Source organism: Melozone crissalis, unplaced genomic scaffold, assembly GCF_028551555.1.
Source record: "Melozone crissalis strain CALT ecotype California unplaced genomic scaffold, PUWL_Pcris_2 ptg000027l_1, whole genome shotgun sequence".
NCBI classification, from domain to species: Eukaryota; Metazoa; Chordata; class Aves; order Passeriformes; family Passerellidae; genus Melozone; species Melozone crissalis.
In genome coordinates this window covers 47,770,882-47,788,249 of record NW_026535805.1, presented here as the reverse complement: position 1 = coordinate 47,788,249, position 17,368 = coordinate 47,770,882, and the positions used below count along the sequence as shown (strand labels likewise).

At 41.2% G+C, this 17,368-nt stretch overlaps 1 protein-coding gene across 1 annotated transcript in view; it reads left to right on the top strand.

Moving 5' to 3' along the window:
* DCBLD1 (discoidin, CUB and LCCL domain containing 1) overlaps positions 1-17,368 on the top strand; it is a 46,104-nt gene that overhangs the window by 14,346 nt on the left and 14,390 nt on the right. Inside the window, exons 2-6 of the mRNA XM_054279841.1 lie at positions 1,043-1,255; positions 10,589-10,726; positions 11,287-11,338; positions 12,074-12,146; positions 13,809-13,942. Of these exons, the coding sequence (XP_054135816.1) occupies positions 1,043-1,255; positions 10,589-10,726; positions 11,287-11,338; positions 12,074-12,146; positions 13,809-13,942 (610 nt within the window). The remainder of the gene's footprint in view (positions 1-1,042; positions 1,256-10,588; positions 10,727-11,286; positions 11,339-12,073; positions 12,147-13,808; positions 13,943-17,368) is intronic.

Genomic DNA, 17,368 nt, shown 5'->3' with positions numbered 1-17,368 from the left:
CTATGCCCTAAATGACCTGAAACTGAGGACTGACTGTATGTATGTGTATATGACACTAGTCCACTGCCACAAATATTTGCATTATTTGGAAGATTGGGCAGAACAAAATGGCTTAAGCTTTAGTATACAAATTTTAAGTTACTAGTATACTTTTAAATAGTTCAGTAAAAAATTGCTTCCTTTAGTAGTCAAGGTCCCTTATCTGAAACCTGCTTCCTTCCCCCTCTATGGATGCTTCCTGTTTTCCATGTCAGTCCACACATCCCCCTGTGGATTTCCATGTGCCTTTTCCTGTTGTCCTCTGATCAGCTGCAGCTGCTCCTCAGATGCCTCTCCACCAAGGAAAGGTTCCAGAGCTGAGCTGGCTCCTTACATTGCCATGAAGACACACTTTGAGGGCCCCTACCCTCACCTCTTGAGCAGAGAGGCAGCAGCTCGTGCTTTTCTGGGAATGCTGCTCCAAAGTAGCCTGTGTACCATTGACAGTGCACACCTCACTTTGGGAGTCCCTCTTGTGCCTTCACCCTGTGCTGTTAGTACTTTGCAAGTGGCACAAGAAAAACAAGAGGAAAGTAAGATGTGTCAGGTGTGTGATAGTAGGCAGTTAAGTCATGTCTGTGCTTTCATGTATGACTCAGTTACCCTCTCTGAGATGGCTATTGCTGTGGAAATAAAATGCTGACTCATAACTGGGCGAAAATTACTTAAGGAAGGATCCTGCTCTTTACATGTGGAATTGCATCTTCAGGGATTTATTAGGATTTGGCTACAAAGCAGAAAGCCAGAGAGACACTGTCTGTATCTTACTGTCAAATACACCCCAGTTTATGGGGGTTTCCAACCCTTCTTTCTACTGCTTTACAAGAGAAATGTGACTTTGTTTATTTCAGTTACCTCTGTTCCAACAACAGTAGAACTGAGGTGGAGTATTACAAAACACTTATTTAAAAGGGAAGAGTGCACAAGACATGATTATGTAGCAAGAATTTTCTTACATTTTTTTTTATGGAGGAATACATTCTGTTTCTCTTCCTTTCTGCAGGGGATGGATGTGGGCACACAGTGATGTATCAGGACAGTGGGACACTGGCATCCAAGAACTATCCTGGGACATACCCAAACTACACTCTTTGTGAGAAGAAAATCCAAGTGCCTCCAGGAAAACGCCTGATCTTGAAAATTGGAGACCTGGATATTGAATCACAGAAATGCGAGTCCAGCTACCTTAGCATCCAGAGCTCTTCAACACTGCATGGTATGTGAGAGACAAGGCCATGGTCAGTGAATGAACTGGTGAAAGTAAGAGTAAAAAGCAGCTTAGCAAAATGCAAGAAATGTCAGCCTTTGTGCGCTCCTCCTCCTTTCTGTATTCAGGTGTTTCATTCTCTGTGTGGGAAGCCACTGTCCCACCACGTGTGGTTCTGCCAAGGCTGAGGGTGCTGCTGTGCTGTGCTGCAGAGGGGCTGCTGGGGCTCGGGCGCAGCACTCCTGAGGGCTCTGCCTTCACACCTGCACAGCTGGACCATCACAGTTTCATACAGCAAGTCTGTAGATCTGTATCAGCCCTGCTCCCTTCTTGAGCAGGGGAAGAGCTTCCTCACAAACTAGACAAAGATGAGAAATTGGAGTCAGTGATCCTGTGTGTCTCTGTTCCTAGGCAGTCCATGGCTCAGAGAAGAGATAACCTTTACTATTGCTAGCTGTCAGCCACCTTACTAATGTACTTGCAGATATTAAATGCATACAGCCAGACTGCGCTCTTGTAAGAGATTTGCACAGGAAGATAAGCAAATAATCTGCTACAGCTGTGCACGTAAAACAATCATAATGGCAACAGGATTCTCCCCAGGGAGAACATGAGGCCTTCCTCAAAATGATTTTCCCAACCAGTTGTCACAGAAACTTTTGATCTGCACTTTCTAGAAGAGTCAAACTGATTTTCAAGTCATGCACCCTTTTTCAGAAATCCAGTTTAAATTCAAAGCTGCAAGGAGTTATGCAATGTAGGAATTACCTCATGAATTGACAGTTCATAAAATTTTGCCTGCTGGGAGTGGGCTGTGTAGCCCTTCAGTCAGCTGAGGCTAAATGTACTGTCCTGGGCTTAACAAGCAGAATGGATTCGAGGGAAATATGTGATGAAGAAATGAGCTGCACAGAGCCTCTGCACGTTTTCCACCTCACTGCTTGGCTCAGAAAAGTATGTGGTTCTCCAAAGATGAGATCTCATAGGATATCTTAGTAGTAAGGAGGTTTGATTGCCTTTCATTTATCAGCATGATGGGCTTATCACTCATCTGGTAAGAGAAGATCAAGTGAGGTATTAAAGGCTTGCTCACAAAGGAAGGTAAAGGTAATTATTGTTCTCATGGGGGAGGTATTACATTTTGAAACAGCCTTCAGTAAGAGTGGGCAGTGACATGCTGATATCTGAGCCTGCACAGAGCTTGATTTGAGGCATAAGGAGCATCTCTGTTCATGTCTGCTGGAATTCTTAGTGTTATTTATTTCTTTCTTCACTGAGAAGTGAGAAGGGATGCGGCACTGGAACAAGTTGCCCAGAGAAGCTGTGGAGCTCCATCCCTGCAAGTGTTCAAGGCCAGGCTGGATGGGGACCTGACCAACCTAATCTAGTGGAAGATCCCTGCCCATGCCAGGGAGGGTTGGAATTAGATGCTCTTTAAGATCCCTTACAACCCAAGCCATTCCATAGTTTTGTGATCTGTTTTGTAACTAAGTAATGAGTTGTGTTCACCTGAAGCAGTCTGTCTGTACTTGGCAGTAAGAAATAGGTGGTTATTATTGCATTAGCATATCTCTGAATAATTTTTATTGATACTCTCTTGACATTTCTAATCTAAATCTTCTCGGAAACAGGGATAAATCAACATACTGTTTTTTGAAGTGAAAAATGAAGCTTGGATGTTGATTGAAATTCTGGCTCCTTACAGATCAGCCTGAAGGCATCTTCACATCATTTATACTGCAGTTATTCAGCCTATAAGCACAGAATGGCTGTGTATTATGCAACCAAGTCCACATAATTAATTTTTTTAAAGTATTCCCACACCCATTTTTAGATCTGATTAGTAACGTCTGATGCATGTGGACTGTAATTTGCATTCTCAGTAGTGACCTGCACAATTAGCAGATTTTGGTCATATCTGATTAAACCAGTTTTACAGTTTAGGCAGACTTACCATCTGTAATGGTTTTTGTGGTCTGCAGCTCACTGTAGGCTTTCCCACCAGCATACCTACAGAGTGTCTGTTATATGTTCAGGCAAACCCATGCAGAATGGATGTGGAAATAGTTCTATAGGCATACATTCATTATGTTGCTTATGTTTTAAAAGACACGTGAATTCTTAGATGAGATTAGAGCTTCTCTAAGTCATTTTTTCCAACAGTCTTGCTATAGCTTTGGGTTTCAATATGCATTTATTCAAGTGAAAGAAGCCCTATGAATAAGCACTGCTACATTCATTCAGTCTGTTAAGTGTCCTTTTAGACAGCTGTTTCTGAACTCAGATCTCCTCTTTGCAACCCTTCCCTCTTCATGAACATCTACAGGCAGGTCAACATCCTCCCTCTGGCTGAGGAGATACTGACCTTAGACATCAAAATTCTTTCATGGGATGATGGAGTCCTGAAAATATTTTGCAAGCGCTGAAAACATCTGAGCAATTAAAAACTAATCTTGGTGTGTTTTCTGTATTTGACCTGGGTTTAAAAAGGAAAACCTAAAAAGTAAAGTATGAAAGATGACAATGGGAATGCTGCTCATGTTTCAAATTAGTCTGAGCAGCCTTTGCTCTTTATTTGGGAGGTTTGCAATTACAAGACAATGAGGTCCAAAGGGAAATATGTTTTAAATATCATGCTGATTTCTTCAGCTCTACAGAAAACAACAGCATGAATGTCAGTATGAATAAAAACATCTGTTGAGGAGTATATCTAAAGCTTGGAAAATTGGTCAGAGGCAAAATACTAGACTATGTATACAAATATAAAATTAGTGTGAAGAAGGCTCCAGATGATAAAGTATTGTTTTCCTTTCAGATTTCTTCCAGTCTTTACATATAACTGTGATTCATTCATCATTATAACCATCTGCAGGGATTCTTGCAATACAGCAAGGAGTAACTCAATTTGTCTTTGGGGTATTTATGTTCCATGCAGCAAAGGGAATCTGTTAACTACAAATGAAGGAATTAATTGATTTATGTTAGCAGGAATATTGATGCTACTTCAGTAAGGTGGTGACTACAGATTAGAACACCTACCTGCAGATTTTATAGACGTTCTGGACATTCCTTGAATTTTGCAGATGGATAGAAGAGTATGATTCATTCCTAGAGAAGCATGCAGTGGTTCTGTGTGCTGATCTACTGAAGCCTTTCTCAGTCTCAACTCAAACACAAATGTGACACTACAGTTCTTCTCACCTTTGGTACTTCTCAGCTTTGATGGACCTGTGAAAGCAGCTATTGAATTAATATTTCTCCAATATTGCAATTAAAAGATGATAGTTAAATAATTTTAATGAAGCTCTGAAACTGAAGTCATACAGGGTCTTGACAGTATATCTCTGAGTTATTACTCTGCAAATTATTTTCTTTAGTGTTCACTGGAGAAAGGAACCTGTAGCAAGCCTTTTCTTTCAAGCTGTTAGCTCTGTGTTCAGACATAGCTGTGAAAATATTAATCATCAGTCAGCAAAGGGAGTCTAACACCCATTTTGGTGAAACTGAGTCACCTTTGTCTGACAAACATTTAAATATTAGCACAGCTTTGCACACGTTGTGTCTGTGAGAAATAAATAGATGATCGTGGTCTGTTTCAAAGGCACAGTTTTTGACTGGATTAGAATATGGTGTTTTTTTGTCCCACAGAAAATTAATATGAGCATAATCTCACAGTGCAGACAAGGTGCAGCCTTCACCGAAATGCTTTTCTTCTCGAGTTAATTGCATTATCTGAGCATATTAAAAATACTGAGCTCTGAAGTAGAGCTTCTGATTTTTTAATTAGTTAAAGGGATATGTGAAAACAAGATTAACCATGTCAGCCCTGTAGTTCTCAGGAACAAAATTTGCACTACTTATGAAGGTGGATCATAGATGTTTTAAAAGTTTGACAGGAACTGCTTTTAGTCTGCTTCTTTTAATGTCTCTATCAAATTTCTGTACCTCTTTTGACCCCTTTTTTTGCTTTTTTTCTATCTCTTCCCCATCTAATGGCTTGGTATTTTTTCCCTTAATTTTGTGAGATGATCATCAGTCTTGACTGGAGAGAAAGCCAAAAGAAGAGATAAGTGCCTACTTACTTCCTCATTCACTTGCAGTCAGTAGGAGGTTGATGTGTTCCTCTGGGGTGGATGTCAGAGCTGCTGAGTGACTAGTTATAATTTGGAGAGTTAGTGCAGTTGACTTGTTCTTGCATAATTTACAGCTGGTAACTAACGTGAAATAGAGAATTTACTGAAAATGCTTTCTTCTCCCCACACCCCATCACTAAAGGTACAGAGCGCCTTCGGATGCCTCCTGCCTGTCATTATGGCTTGAGGGGATTCACCAAACCAGTTGCTCCTTATTATGTATTGAAATAAATATCTTGCTTGAATAAAGGGTGTGTCCAGATTTCTTTTTCATCCCTCAAAGGAAACTTGTTATTACTGTATTGTTTCTGGTATTTCAGGAAACCCAGAGAAATGCCCAGACAAGTTCTTGCTGAAGATCAAGTTGAGCAGTTTCTTAACAGTCAAAACACTTTTAACAGATGGGTTTCACCTGAGTGGTTGCAGTATCCTGAGTTTCCAGCTTTGGAAGGATTGATGCAACAAAGAATGTCAGCATTTTTTTTATCAAACGCACCTTTTTTCCTGTTAGCTGCATACAGTGTGTTAACCTCTGGTTTCTTTGGTAAAGTACGGTTCTTCACTCGTGATTCCTAGTTGTTGCTGTGTTTCTGTGTTTGGATTTGGCTAAAACCACAACCATGGTAAAAGAGGCAATCTCACCTGAGGTCAAGCAGGCAGACCAGCCTGTGCAGGTGGTGCAGATGCTCCATTTTAAAGTTGTGATTACTTCCCCAACCTAACTCAGATGCCTTTTCCTTTCCTTTGTTGCAGTCTTTGGCAACCCTTTGGAAACTTTAACCGAAAGTTGTGTTTGTTTTTCCTGAAACAAGAAATGCTCACCACTCAGCCTGAGGTCAGACTGTGTTGCAGAGAGTTAAATGTTGAATAACCAGGCTGTCTCATCCTGACTGCTCTGTCATGTCGTATCTGCAGTGTTAAATTGCTAGGAAAGACATAGAGCAGCACTTTCTGTGTCCTTGCAGGGTCCTGCTGGTTCCTACTGCACCATGTGTGTGTCAGGGCTGGAGCAAAGAGAACCTCTCTTAGTAAGGGGGAGAGGAAGAGTTACTGCTTATCAAAGTATTTGTGTGAATGCGGGATGAAGATGGATTTTGAGACTGAAGGTGTTTTCATACAACAGATCCTTGCTGGTTTTGTGAACTATTTGTGAAAGACTTGTACTCTGGATGAGTTTTTAGGTCTGAAGTGAAACAAGTGTAATCCCTGTTCATCTCATCCCCTGTCCTTTCCCAGCTACTGAGGTAGTTCCAAATTGACTAATTTGAGAAAAGGCTACAATTTAAAACATTGTTTTCCCCAAACAAATACATTAAGACATGATAATCGTTTAGAGGCACATCCATGAATTGTTGCTGCCTCTTGCCTGCCAACCATGGCTTACTCTGCAAGTAAAGACTGAAAAAAGGGAGAAGGTTCTCTGTTGAACACAGGACATAATTATTTAATATCCAAACCAAGTTTCTTAAAGACTTGACTTAAAGCAAATGCCAAGCTGCAGATTTCAAATGAAGTTGAGGAATATGAAAGCAGAATGAGCATAGTGAACTGGCCATTCAATAGCTGAAGAGGGAAATAATTGCTTCTAAAAGGAAGCAAAAGCCTTACAGAAGAGGCAGAAAGTATTAAGAATTAGAGAAATAAGCAGCATGTAGGCATTGCCAGCTGGTGTGAAAGAAGAGAGTCCTCTGGGCACAGTACTTCTCAAGGGAAGTGGAAAAAATAAAGGAACATAATTCAACAAGGAAAGCTCAGGAGCTGTGCCAGAGCCTGCTTGACAGTAGAAGTAAACTAGACCTCATAAAACCAGACAATGCTGTAAAGATCATCAGATTTGCAAAACAACACTGTTATGAAAAAGACAAAAGCAGTAGGCTATTGCTAACATTGAAAAAATAAACAAAGTGTAAAATAGTTTCTTCAGTCTCCAGAGGGGCCAGCCAAAGGATATCCACAAGACAATTTACTGTGTGTCTTGCAGGATGTTAATACTGCTTGGAGACAGAAGTGTTTTATTTAAGCCACCTAAACCATACCAACAGATCAGATATTCTATATGAAAGGCATTAAAAGTTAGTTTAATTATGGAGAATATTAAAATGAGTGTGGTTAAAATCCTTAGACCCCTAATATGTCTCCTGCAGAATTTTTATAAATATGTATAAAAGGAATCTGGAGTGAACAGACGGAACCACAGTTGGGTCAAATTCTTAATGAGACACAGGAAGAAGGAAAGGCCCTGGCATCTAGATACAGTAATATTGAAATATGGAGAACACCTACTCAGCTTCATCACATGTAACACATCTGTTTATTAAATCAAACTCTTTCCTTTGTTCTTATAAACAAACCAGATAATCCTGCCTACTTACCCCAGCAGGGCTCCAGCCAAGTCACTTTAACAGGAAGCTGAGAGAGATCAGCATTCATGACTCGTTTTTCAAGCCGAATATGCAAAACAGCCCACCTCACAACTAACATTAGAAGATGAAAAACTGATAACGTGATCTGGCAGTTCTCAAAAGGGATCTTAAAACACTTCTGGCTAAGTCCCAGGTTTAGGAATTAAATATTTATCCAGAGTCAAGTCCAAGTGCTGCAGTAAAAATTAACAGGACCCTATAAGCAAGTTTCTCCTTTTCATACTGGGGCTTTCTCCATCATCTCTCATCTTCACTGTGGTTGTACAGTATTCATGTGGACAGCCCAGGCAAGTCTGAGGACCTGACAGTGTAGTGCTGATAAGGTTTAATTCAATTATCTGAATTGTTGAGAAGAAATATATTGAAATGTTTTGCAAGGCGTCCTCAGTTTGCAACAAAAGAACAAGGGAATATTTCATAGTATTAATAAATTCTACCTGCCCACCCCCCCTTTTTTTTTTGTTACAAATCGTTGCAGAAAACTTATAAACCTTTGGAAAATATTCCTCCCTTAAGTATATATTCTTTCTTACTTCTATATCCTTTAAGGAATTAATCCTAGGCTCCCTTTTTTCTGAGCTACCTATGGGAATCTCGTGGTATGCCAGAACTGCTCTTGGCAGAGGATAACCATAGCCTGGTAACCTTTTTAGATTTATTACTTCATAGTGGACACTTGTCTTTAGACTGAATGTTGGTTTCTTACGCTGATCACTTCTGAATTTCTTGCTTTAATTTGGATTATACAGCTCTGTGTGTCTAGACTATTTTATATTTTATTTTATTTTATTGGTTTTGTCATGATGTAGGATTTGTTTGTATAATTACCTGGAACGCATGTAGACTTGCTACTGGAGGAGACACTCATCCCTGATCCGGCTGATGTGTGGTTGTGTGAATCAGCCATCTAAATTATACCTCCAGAGTAGACAGGTCACTGCCAATGGCTGCGAGGGAGAAATCCAAAGAACACTTGTGAGAAAATATGTAGAGACAGTCCTTGAGAGAAGAAAAGGACTAAAGCTTTCTCAGGTGCTTTATTTTGAAGACGTGCAATGCTCCTTGTCTTTCCCCCATTTCTCTCTCTCTCAGAAAAATATCTAAGTTAGCACTTCTCCCACTGCAACCTGACACAAAAGACCTTCTCAAATAAATCACTCGTGCAGTTGACTGGTATGACATAGTGTCAGATGCTGTCTTTTTGATAAGTTCATTTCCTAAGCAATTTATTTAACCCTTTTTATAGACATTGTTTTCTCTGACTAAGTCGTGAGTCATTTTTCAACACATGAGTACTCCAGGGAAATGTCACACTCGTCGCTTGTTTCTCTGCTTGCCTGCCTGCCTTCACCATACGATTTTTAAGCCAAAAGGACAAGAGTTCCTCCTTTTGTTTGTCCCTTCTGCTGACAGCTGGCTCTGATTGGGCCACTCTATAGGCTGACCTTAAAGTTGTTATAAGGCAAATGAAGCATTTGGAAAAGAGCCCCTTCCCTAACCCAGAGCACCAAGCAAAATGAAGAAGCTTTTAGGAGCCTGTTATGATGGGTATCACTCCTCAGATTTGTGTCATGATGTGAGTGTAATTACTTGTGTCTCAGAAGTCACTTCCAAGTTGCCCTAAAGTAGCCACCACCACCACCAAGATGAGGTTGTCTAGGAAAAATCAAAATGGTTGTTTTTTGTCCCAAAGGCTTGCTTTAGGACACAAAAGCTGTCATTCACCTCAGCAGAACAGATGGGCTGAGGGCTTGTAAAGGGTCATTTGGATTTTTTTTTTCCTCTGGGGAAAAAGTCTCTTTGCCATGTTAAAAAAAACTCTTCTTTGCAGTTTATATTGTACATAGACTCATAAATTTGAACAAGTATATCCAAACTGCTTTGAATTTTCTGTATTATCTGTGCCTGAGGGCAGCTAGGGACAAATGTTTGCACCCAGGTATGGTGACAGAAGGCAAATGCAAAGACTGGCAGTCTCAGAGGAACACTCCCCTTGGGAACTGACTTTCTGAGAAGCAAATGTAATTACTATGAGTCCTGGGCATGCCTGCTGTCACAAGAAAGGAGTGTCCCAAAGACTGTTCCAAGATACTGCAGTTGGTAGCTATAAAACTCTCATCTAATTCACTGTAAGCACAAGGCTGTTGTCTCCCTGTCCCACTCCCTTCACCTTCCCCTTTCTCTCCCTCTCTTTTTTGTTTAAAACTCTAGAGACTTGAACTGTATATTACCATGTGCTTTTACATGGAAAAAGCTTAGGAAATTTTCTAAGGGAAGTGTTACTGCCTTGGAGCACAATCTGGCTTGTGGCATGCAGGTCCTTGAAAACCAGGTGCTCTATATCTGATCTTAATCCTTTCTGACTGGCTGCTGTGCCACAATGGCATGAGCTGTGTGTGTTTGGAGGGTTTATCTCAGGGACCCTGCCTAGATCCCTTGGATTGCTTTTGAATGTAGTGTCATTTTCTCTAATGAGTTACTGCTGGTTGTGAGCGCATTGTACTTCAAAGGTTGAAGGGCATTAATCCTTCTCTTCAGGCTTATGTGAAGAGAAATGTGGATGCTGGAATTGCTGCCATGCAGAGACAACTGGATCCTGGCCACTGCTTGTCAGGGTAGCTTTAGAGCTCATACCCATAAAGAACTGAAGCCAAAACCCTTTTGTCAACATTTGGGTTGATACTGAAAGAGAATGAGTGTGTTATGAAATTCTCTGCTAATCATGAGACTTTCCCAGCCTAATTACGTCATCTAAACTTTTGAAACCTTCTTTGTTCTGTCTCTAGGGCCCTACTGTGGTAATGTGATGCCTGTCCCCAAAGAAATCATTCTAGATAGCAACGAGGCAACTATTCACTTTGAGAGTGGATCCCACGTGTCAGGACGAGGATTTTTGTTGTCCTATGCCAGCAGTGATCATCCAGGTAAGGTGATGTCCAAAAACAGTAGATTAGTGGCATGGCTCCCCCTATTTAATTGCAATCTTTACAGACATAAAGCTTTAGCCTTAAAGTTTGTACCTAAATATTTCCAGATTAGCATGAGCCATGGTATTTTTAATAGCATGTGTGTAAAAAACAGTTGTAACATTAACCAGATACAATAGCTGCTGAAATCCTACCTAGACTATTTGCAATACAGGGCCAGTAGAGGGGAAAATAGTGCCTTCTCCTTGCAGCTCAACTGTGTTTTGAGCTCCAGCACCCAGCACACTGTGATAGAAGGGAGCAGTAAGAGGGATTAAAGTTTTCATTCCCACATTTAATGTTCTGGAGGTCTGTTCAACTTTGAAGAAGGTGTAAAGCATAAGAATAGAAGGGGAAGTTGAAAAGAATGAAAGAAAACCATAGCTATTGCTTCCAGTCTAATAAAATTGCTAAAGTATTATACAAAGAGGTCTTTAAATGTAATTTCATGTTCTGGCAAATATTTGTCTGTAATTTTATATCCCACAATTGGAATTGACATTTGTAAATTTTCACAGATCTGATCACGTGTTTGGAACGAGCAAACCACTACACAAAGGCTGAATTCAGGTAAAGAGGGTTTCCAGCTCTGCATTCTGGCTTGCTTTGCAGTATCTGTCAACTTATTCAATTGTTAGAAAATGTTAAAGTGTTTTGGTTTTCTGGAGAAGTGAATTTTTTTGAGTAATAGTCTAATGGCTGGTTGTGAGAAGCACTAGTGCAGAATGGAAGACTGTGGCCCAGAAAAATGATGGAATGGAGTTGCAGAGCTCTCAGGAATTCTCATTAAGTCCATACATATACATGGTATATGTAAAAACAGTTTCCACTTTGAAATTCAAAGTAGCCTCAAATTCCAGTGCTTCCTCTGGGAGCAGATCACGTCCCAGCTGATACAAGATTATCTGAGGACAAGCTAGAATTTCTCGGTTCCTTGAACTTTGTGATAGGTTTGAAATGGTAATAAATTGTGCTCTTTTGGCTGCTGTCTGGATGTGCATATAGGCTTCTTATCTTACTCTGAAAACTTGTGTGGTAGCATTTCTAGAACAAGAGAATTAAATAGAAATAAATGCCCTTGCTAAACTGCTTTTCTAGGTCTTTGTGTGCTACTGTGTTCAGTCCACCTATGAACTCAAAGGCCCATTTATTTAGGTCCTAGACTCACTAACAGAGCATCAGTAATTTAGAGAAATTACTGCTAAAATATTTATTGGTTTGAGAGCATCTCTTTTATAGGAGTTTGTTTGTGTGTATTGTCACTACAGTTCATGCCTTAAACAAGCCTTTCTTCTCTCACTGCAGTAGATACTGTCCTGCTGGCTGCAGAGACATAGCAGGTGACATTTCTGGGAATATTGGAGAAGGATACAGAGATGTAAGTACACAGGGTAATGGGGGCAAATTTATAAAGACAAAAGAAACAAGAATAGAACAACTCGGTTTCAACTTTTGCTGCTTGACTTTTGTTAGTAATTCTTCTGGGCTGTTTTGCTATACCTTTTATTATCAGTATATAAGTTAAGTTATCAGTATATAAGCACACAGAGACGCTTTTCAAACAGACAAATCAATTGTGTGAGAACAAAGTCCACTGATCGTCAAATATACCTACTGACTTGTGGTTTCTGGCTTTCTGGAAAAAGCCTGCCCCAGTGTTTGTCCTTCTTGAGGCAGTGCTCATCCATGTATGAAATATTTCTATGATTTTAGCCTTTACTTGTTTGGTGTCCACATGTGAAAAAGATACATTTCAGTAACATGTGGGCTTTCTTTAAGATCATGCCTGCACTATTCCTAGCATATGCTCTGAGATGAAATAAATATTAAACACTGCCTAACCACATCCCACTGGTAACTACCAACCTCCTGGGTTGTTTTAACTTCTTGTTCTTCAAACTGAGAAAGTTGAAGTGGTTGCATTTATCTGCAGTTCATATGGCTCAGAGCTCTGCCCTCTCTGTGTCCCTCACCCTGGACTCTTCTCCTGTCATGTCTGTGAAATCTTTACCTCTCTCACAGAGGAGTAAGCCTAATCACACCACTGAAGAAAAATCCCACCCTATCACAGTCACTGAGTTTCTGAAAAGTCAGTGCTCATGTTTAACCTGTTCATCCAGTTATTCAAGCGTGCTGGCTCCAGCCTGGAAAGTGGCAGAGCTGAAGAAACAAAGAAATGCCACATTACATTCTCATTAGCTGAAGTTATTCTGCCCTTGGTTCCAATGATTAGGGCAGAAAAGTAGCACATGGCATGACCTCATGCAGATTTTATCTATACTAAGGAATTTGCAAAAGAAATTTCCCCTCCACCATTAAGGAGGATTTTCTGATGGGAAGAACCTGCAGGGCTCCCCTGGAGATGTGCTGCCTTTGTGCCTCCGCTCTCCCCACCCCTCCCTGGAGGGGACAGCCCAGCACCCCAGCTTGTCCAGTAGCACAGCCCAAACTGGGCCAGTAAGAATTTCACCTGCCTCTGCCTGCAGCCCCTAGGAAAGTCTCTTTTTTACCTTTCTCTGTCTCTTTCCTGCTCTGCCCTGGCCCTGTTATTGCCACCTGGTTGGCAATAGTTCCTGTATTTTTCTATCTATCTAGCACTATCCCACCTGAGATAATGGAAATGGGCTGCACTTAAAACCCAGCAGCAGCTACTCAACACATAGCCAAACCCCTAATGTGCACCATAATTCAAATCCTAAAGTGCAGTAATAGATGGGTCTGTCTTCAGGCAAGAGCACCAAGGAATTATTAATTTATCTTCCCAAGGAAGTGTTGCCTTGCCTTTGAATGCTTTTTTCCTGAGGAGTGACAATCTTGCAGCTTCTTCTCAGAAGCAGACCATTTGTTTTTTCATTTGAAAAGAAAAATTACTTTGGGAGACGTATATTTTTCAAAGATTACTCCTCTTTCTCCCACCCCTGCCTCTTACTCCTCGTGAGCTTTTGCTGGAGTTTATGAGCTGTAACACCTGTATGCTTGGGAGGGAAGGCATTAGCAGCGTGTCAGATTGATTTCCTGAGCGGTGGCTCCTGCCTTGCAGACGTCTCTGCTGTGCAAGTCAGCGATCCACGCGGGCGTGCTGGCGGACGAGCTGGGCGGGCAGATCAGCGTCACGCAGCACAAGGGCATCAGCCGCTACCAGGGCGCCGTCGCCAATGGCGTCCCCTCCCTCGAGTGAGTACCACGGCTGGGCCGGGCTGGCACCGGGCACAGGGCACTGCTGCCACCTGCACATGTGGGTTGGGATGCCATTTTGGGGAGCAAAAGATGTTAGGTGCGTTTCTAGAGCTTTATTAAAATGGTGTTGGCAATGGAGGTAGGAAGAGGTTTCAGGTTTTCAGTGGCCCAATGTAGGATGGTATTTTCATTTTTTTTTCCTTCTGTTCCTTCCAAAAGATATTTACAAATTGCTTTGTTAGCAGATACTTGAGAGTATGATGTTCTGCAACAAACAGCTTTAATCGATGAGCTAATAAATCATGATAAATTCATGTTGAAGTTTAAAGAAAGCTAGGAAAAATGAGTAAGTAAAAAGTGCCATTGAGCCATAGGGGATTTAATGAACAACTTCTTAAACATTGTGCTTTTGACATGTTCAGAGTTTTTCTCTTTTAGAATATTTATAGCAAGGGTGTTATATTTACCGCTTATCTTCTGACTTTTAATTGTACTGCTGTTGAAGTAGAAATAAATCCTCTAATCTCTATCCAGCACAGTAAGACCTTCCAGCAACTGCTTCTGTCATTCCTGTTGGTTTATAGTTTTTAATTTTCAAATGTTATCTGGATTTTACATGGGGCCTTTTTTTTTTCTTTTTTAAGAAGGGAAATTTCCATCCCATAACCTATGAGAGCTAAGGCAATATGTAATTTTTATACTATTTTCCTGTTTTCTCCATGATTTCTGACACCCTCCTGACAATTTTACAATCATGGTTTCATTCATTAAAAAAAAAGGCATTCTTGTGCTCTGTTGCTGTGCTTAAACTTCAGCAGAGACTGAAATGCTTTATATACAATGGCACTGGAGTATACAAAACTGGGTAGTATGTAGATCATAGCCAAAGAACTGTACAGCCTAAATATTTTCCATTTTTTTTTGAAAGTTAGTTGCCAGAGAAAATGAATATAAACTTGTCTCAAGCAAAGCAGGACTGAGAGCTCTGGTCAGGCACCGAGCCCCTCCATTAAACAAATAATACAAATTCTTTCCATCACACGTGCCAGCTTAGTGAAACCCTAAATTAAATATTTTGTACCTTACATAAAGATGTTACAGAACTGTTCACATACATTCGTATGCTTGTGACCCTTGATAATCCCAGTGGAGTAACTCGGACAGTAGTACATAAAATTTTATAATGAAAGGGTGTTGTGATTCCCATTGGTATTTTTTTTCCCCAGTACAAGAGCCAGTGAAATGAAGTATGTAATTCTGCAAGTGTACACGTGCACATTTAATATGAGGGCCTGAGAGAGAACCCTGAGGAGGAGCAGAGCCCCTGTAGCTCTCCTGCCTACAGGGACAGGCAGAGGCACTCCTCGAGCACGATGCACATCTCCAAGGGACAGAATTGCCCTGAGGAGACAACAGAAGTTTTCTGCAGGTTCTACAGGAAGCCACAGGCTCACTGCCTGCAAACTAGAGGGCACAGAGTTTGGGAAAATGGGAATGTCAGCACAGCCCTTCCTAGGACGTTTGTGCCACACCTGGCAGCTGGGACAGTCTCTGGAGCAGATGAACTGTTGGTGTGAGCCCAGGAGAGGAGATTGGAGTATGTAGGGAAATGCTTTTGTTCCAAAACATGAAAAAGGGCTCCTCGAAACAGTAGGCCTGTTTACTAAGAAAATGAACCAATGCATTTTGTGCTTTAAAAAATCTTTTTTAAGCGGTATCTACAAAGCTGCATGGCTTCCCTGTTCTGCAGTGCCTACATGCTGAAAGAAAATCCTGCAGATGAGCCAGTGTCTGCATGGAAAAACTGGTGCTTGAGCAGCAGTGCCTTAAGAGCTTTTTAGATGCCCTTAAATAAGAGCTTGCTCAAGCTTTTAAAATCTCATTTATAGTGGATTTCAGTATTAAAGGTTTAAATTATTTAGCGACTTTAGCCGAAATTGACCTCATCAAAAGCTGCTGCTGGAGTGCATCGAGCTGTTAAGTGTTGTGTTGTTAACATGGAGTTATGTCTTGCTCGCCCAGCACCCTGCAAGAGCTGACCTTGGCCTCCCCACTCCATGTCTCAGTGTGTTTGTTACGCTCCAGCATGTGTGAGGTTGTCGCTTCCCATGATCCTTGTGCAGACCTGCACCCCCAGATGCTGTAAGGAAGCCCAATTGCTGGGTTTATTGGGCAGTTCTGATACCCCAGTGCAAATACACAGGTGCTGTAGCATGGCCTGGCCTGTGGCTGTACCTCTGCACATGTGGAATCATTTGCCTTTGAAAATGCAAGAGGCTGTATGCTTGTCAACAGTGAAAGATGAGATTTGGGGTTAACCTACACTGCTTAGGAGAAGTTTGCTTGAGACTAGCTAAGAACAAAAAAAGAAAGGCAGGATCCTGAAGCTTGTCAGGCAAATGAGGAACATGGAGTGATTCCGTCCCTTAAGAGGACAAAGTGGAACCTGTGTGACAAAATTCCAGCAGTCACATTAGGAAACTGATGAATTACCACTTACTGAATTGGCTTGTTCTCTTTAGTGAATTGCAGTAGAAATTTATCAGCTTGATTTCATAGTTTTGTAGACCTTAGAAGTGCTAACCTTGATTTGCTAAATTTGCAGTCCTCTATTTGCTAAATTTGCAGTGCTCTATTTGAAAGGGTTCTGGTAGACTTTTTTTCATTTTAAGTATTCAAGGAGCACTGTGATTGCTGTTTTGGGTAGGTTTTTAGGTATTTATTTTCTTCTTTTCCCTTGAAATGAATTGCTTTGCCTTCACTAAGAAATCAACAACTGTTTTGGCTGTGATGTCGAACTGGTTTGAAGTGAGCAGAGTGCATCTGATTGCCCCCAAGGATTGCCTGGGGGGAAGATGTGGGAGGGAGGGCTTGTGTTTCCCCTTCTAGCTACTCAGCTGCCTACATGCCCAAATAAATCAGCTCCCACCCAGAGCTCTGAAGGGCTTCGTTTGCCTGTAGTCATTAGTTTTCCCTCAGTGACAAAAAAAGACAGTGTTTTTATTGACCTTGACATGGGACTACTTTCCTATTCCCCATTTGCAGTGCTCTCAAAACATATAGCCCTGCAAAACATATAACACCGTGGTGAGGCTGCAGACAGTAGCTTGGGGGAAATTTTCCTGGCCAAAAACAAAGAAAGAGCAGCCTAAAAGGGAACTGTCTCCATGCTTGGTGCAGAAGTTGTTTTACTGCTTAGTCACGCTAGCCAAGGCTTTTCAAAAGGGGCCAGTGATGCATGCAGCCAATTGAAGTGACAGTGGAGGGGGCAGATTTTCAAGAAATCCAAACTAATTTCATGTTAAAGCCCTGGCTTTTCTTTTTATTAAGCAGCCAGTTGGATTCATTGCTTCTGGAATAAAACCTCAGGGTTTCATCTCCTTGGGAATTAGAAAGCGGCTCCCCGAGAGGCCAAGGAAAACT